General features: G+C 31.6%; 1 protein-coding gene across 1 annotated transcript; it reads right to left on the bottom strand.

The window, feature by feature from the left end:
- Nucleotides 1-1,255: 1,255 nt before the first annotated feature.
- On the bottom strand, nucleotides 1,256-2,408 carry LOC127741496 (uncharacterized). Its single transcript, XM_052254140.1, has 3 exons — nucleotides 2,096-2,408; nucleotides 1,874-1,992; nucleotides 1,256-1,633 (listed from the first exon to the last, which is right to left on the bottom strand). Exons 1-3 carry the CDS (start codon nucleotides 2,406-2,408, stop codon nucleotides 1,256-1,258), a joined length of 810 nt encoding a protein of 269 aa, XP_052110100.1.
- Between the last annotated feature and the right edge of the window lie 1,251 nt (nucleotides 2,409-3,659).

The following is a 3,659-nucleotide window of genomic DNA, read 5'->3' as shown; positions in this document are numbered from 1 at the left end:
AACCTTAACAATGGAGGATTAGTTGCTCATGGTTCAGAGAAGAAAAATAAGAGTTCTCGTAACAAATTGGTAAAAATATGGTGCTTGTCTAAATGTACCGAGTTTCTATTTATTACTAATCCTAATAGGTTTTAAAATCAAAAATTAAAAATAATATCTTTTCCTAAAAGATAAGATTTGAATTTAAATTCGAATTAATTAACAGATTTTCAGTTGATGGTTGGGGAGCACTTGCTTTGTCCATTCTGCAGCTTCTAATCTGTGTTTTCTGGGCTGGAAAGTGGGTCAAAACAGCCCAAAATTCGTAACTGGCGTCATTTGTAATTTTGCAGATCGCGCATGTGACGCATCCGCGTCGTCCACGCGCTCGCGTCATTTGTGCATATTCCAGTTCACGCGTTCGGGTCAGGCACGCGATCACGTCATTGCAATTTCTCCATTCCGCGCGGTCGCGTGAGCCATGCGTCCGCGTCAGTCTTCGCTGGGCATCTCTTTGGTTTCTTATTCTTTTCTGCAGAAACTTCATCAAATCCATCCGAATGCTACCTAAAATAAATAAAATTGCACAAAACTCAAAATAGCATCCATAGTGGCTAAAATATAATTAATTCTCAATTAAACTCAACAATTTAGATGCAAATTCACTAGGAAAAGATAGATAAGATGCTCACGCATCAGGGACGTCGAATACCATGATTTTCACAAAACATCTTGAATTTATTTGAAGTGAATTCTATACCTCTGTCAGTTCTAAGAGCTTTTATCTCATAACCACCTTCTTTTTTAATGAGAGCTTTAAACTTCTTGGATGCTTCAAATGCTTCGCTCTTTTGCTTCAAGAAATAAACTCATATTTTTCTTGAATAATCATCAATGAAAAGCAAAAAATAGGCGCTCTTTTCAAGTGACAAAGGCTTGATAGGTCCACAAACATCCGCGTGGATAAGCTGAAGTGGCTTGGTAGCTCTTGATTTAGTCTGCTTTGGAAAACTCTTTCTTGAATGTTTTTCAAGTAAGCAAGCTTCACATAACTGATGAGGATGATCAATTGTTGGAATTCCTTTTACCATCTTCTTTGTTCCCAATTCTTTGAGCCAACCAAAATTTAAATGTTCATATCTCATATGCCAAATCCATGGTGGATCTTCAATACATGACTTCAAACATATAGCTCCACCGCTTCTTATGTTTAACAAGAACATACGATTTCTTGTCATAGAAACTTTAGCAATAAGATTTCCATTTTATCTATATGCTAAAGATAGCGATCTTCCATGACTATTTTGCAACCATTCTCCATAAGTTGTCCAATACTCAAGATATTATTCTTCATTTTTGGGATGTAATAAACATTAGAAAGAATCTTATGACTATCATTCTTTAGCTCGAATAGAATCGTCCCTTTGCCATTGATCTCTATTTTTGATTTATCACCAAAACGCATGTGTCCTTTTACGTTGGTATCGAGTGCTATAAATTTACTCCTATCACCTCTCATATGGTTGCTAGTTCCATTGTCAAGATACCACGTACTATCTTCAGAATTTTGATCTTCCTTGAACATAAGGAATAATGTTGGTTCTTCAACATCTTCATTGTGCACAACAAGTTTATTTTCTTCTACTTTGGATGTCTGACACTCCCAAGAATAATGTCCATTCTTTCCACATGAATAGCATTCAATGTGTCTTTTGTCAACTGTTCTTCCTCTTCCACGACCTCGAGAAAAATTTTGATTTCTTTTCTCTTGAGAATAATTTTTCTCATCTCTTCCTCTTCCATAACCACGTCCTCGTCCTTATCCACGGCCTCGACCTTGTCCTTGTCTTCCACTTTCATTGGTTTTTTCTCTAGCATTCCATGAAAGTTTTGCCTGCAAGACATGCTCTATATGTTCTTGCTTGCCTTTATTCATTCTTTCTTCATGGACCCGTAAGAAACCATTCAGCTGATCAATGGACATCGTATCCAAATCTTTGGACTCCTCAATGGCTATCACCACATGGTAAAATTTTGTGTTGAGAGAACGAAGAATTTTCTCAACAACACAAACATCTTCTAATTTTTCTGCAAGCCTTTTCGTTTGGTGCACTACCATAAAAAACTTTGGTGAAATAATCCGAAATGGATTCAGTCTCCTTCATCATTAGAGACTCAAACTCGGCCCTTAGAGTTTGAAGACGAACCTTCTTCACCTTTTCAACTCCTATGACAAAATTTTGAAGAGTATCCCAAACTTTCTTTGCGTTGATAATATCAGCAATCTTGTCAAACATATCATCATCCAAAACTTGATGAATGATAGTAAGTGCACATTGATATTTCTTTCTTTTATTTTCTAATTCGTTCTTCTGAGCTTCTGTTAGCTTCTCCACATTTTTTGGTTCTATATAGTCTTTTTCAACCATCTCCCATACTCCTTGAGTAACGAGAATTGCTTTCGGGCTGCCCAATTGTCATAATTGAGCTTAGATAATTGTGGGTATTGAAAAGATAAAGTAGTTTCTTTTAATGAAGATATTTTATAAGTGGCTCTGATATCACTTTGTTGGAAAATAAAAGAACAAGGCGCGTACACACTCACGAAGAATATAAAATAGAGAGGAATGTATTGAATATATTTGTGTGTTGTTATTTATGAAATGATTACATATATATTTATATTTTTCTTTGACATCGATCTAAACTTAATACATCTTAATAAACAAATGGTTTAAATTAAAACTAAATATAGACAATTTATTCAAACTGTGATTTCTATTCATTCTTAAATTTTAACTATCAAATTTATTTTTAACATTAAGTTGGTTCCTTGAGATCAGAGTTGTTAAGTTACTTCAATTATATCTAATTTCTTTTTGTGATTTTGATTCTGAATTACATAAGTATTATAGAGAATGAATCTTCTTATTTTTTTTAATTGTGTAATAAAATGTGATCTTTTATCTTATAATTTTTAAGTAAAACTAAAAAAATATATAAAAAATATATTAAATAATAAAAAATGATACTTTATAAAATATTTTTAAAAAAATTAATCTCCAGTATTATATTTCTTATTAGCTATATATTATTGCTTCACATCTAATTCTAGCTAGTGTCTCGATGTATGAAATATTATTTTTAAATATTCTCTCACCGCAATCAAATTCTGTTCTCTTCAACTTTGGAGGGATTCATAGAGTATACGTGTGTGTTTCAAAATAAAATCTAAAAAATCAGCATTTTTATTAAAATTTGATCATTATTTAACTAATAAAAAAATAAATAATTTCATATCATTAAATATAATCTTATACTATTAAAAATATTAATAATAATTAAATAATGACTATAAATCACAAAATCTACTGGCCCTAACACTTGTGTATAACTTATTATAAGTTTCATCTACGTTGTTTACAGTTTTACCCACAAAGAATATAATTGTAACATCTTGACGAAAAAGATTAGGTTCCATTCCTTCTCCAATACAAGAATTTTTTATTTCATTGTCAGGTTCAAGTGTAATATTTTTTTCTTTTACAAAATATAACTTGAAAGGGATTATAAGATATAATCATGATTCATATCAAAATTAAAAAGTTTTTTAATATCTAAAGAATAACATAAAAAAAATTAAAAGTATTAAAATACCCAACACTATAAATTTATAATTC

Source organism: Arachis duranensis, chromosome 9 (genome assembly GCF_000817695.3).
Source record: "Arachis duranensis cultivar V14167 chromosome 9, aradu.V14167.gnm2.J7QH, whole genome shotgun sequence".
Lineage (NCBI taxonomy): Eukaryota > Viridiplantae > Streptophyta > Magnoliopsida > Fabales > Fabaceae > Arachis > Arachis duranensis.
The sequence above is the reverse complement of the archived record's forward strand: the minus strand, read 5'-3'. Positions and strand labels throughout refer to the sequence as shown.

Bases quoted from the DNA above. Each gene is read 5' to 3' on its own strand.
- LOC127741496 (XM_052254140.1), bottom strand. From the start codon at position 2,408: ATGGTTGAAAAAGACTATATAGAACCAAAAAATGTGGAGAAGCTAACA. The intron at 1,993-2,095 runs GTAGTGCACCAA...ATGTGGTGATAG, and splicing joins TTTCACCAAAGTTTTTTATG to CCATTGAGGAGTCCAAAGAT. The intron at 1,634-1,873 runs GCAAAACTTTCA...TGGGAGTGTCAG, and splicing joins ATATAGAGCATGTCTTGCAG to ACATCCAAAGTAGAAGAAAA.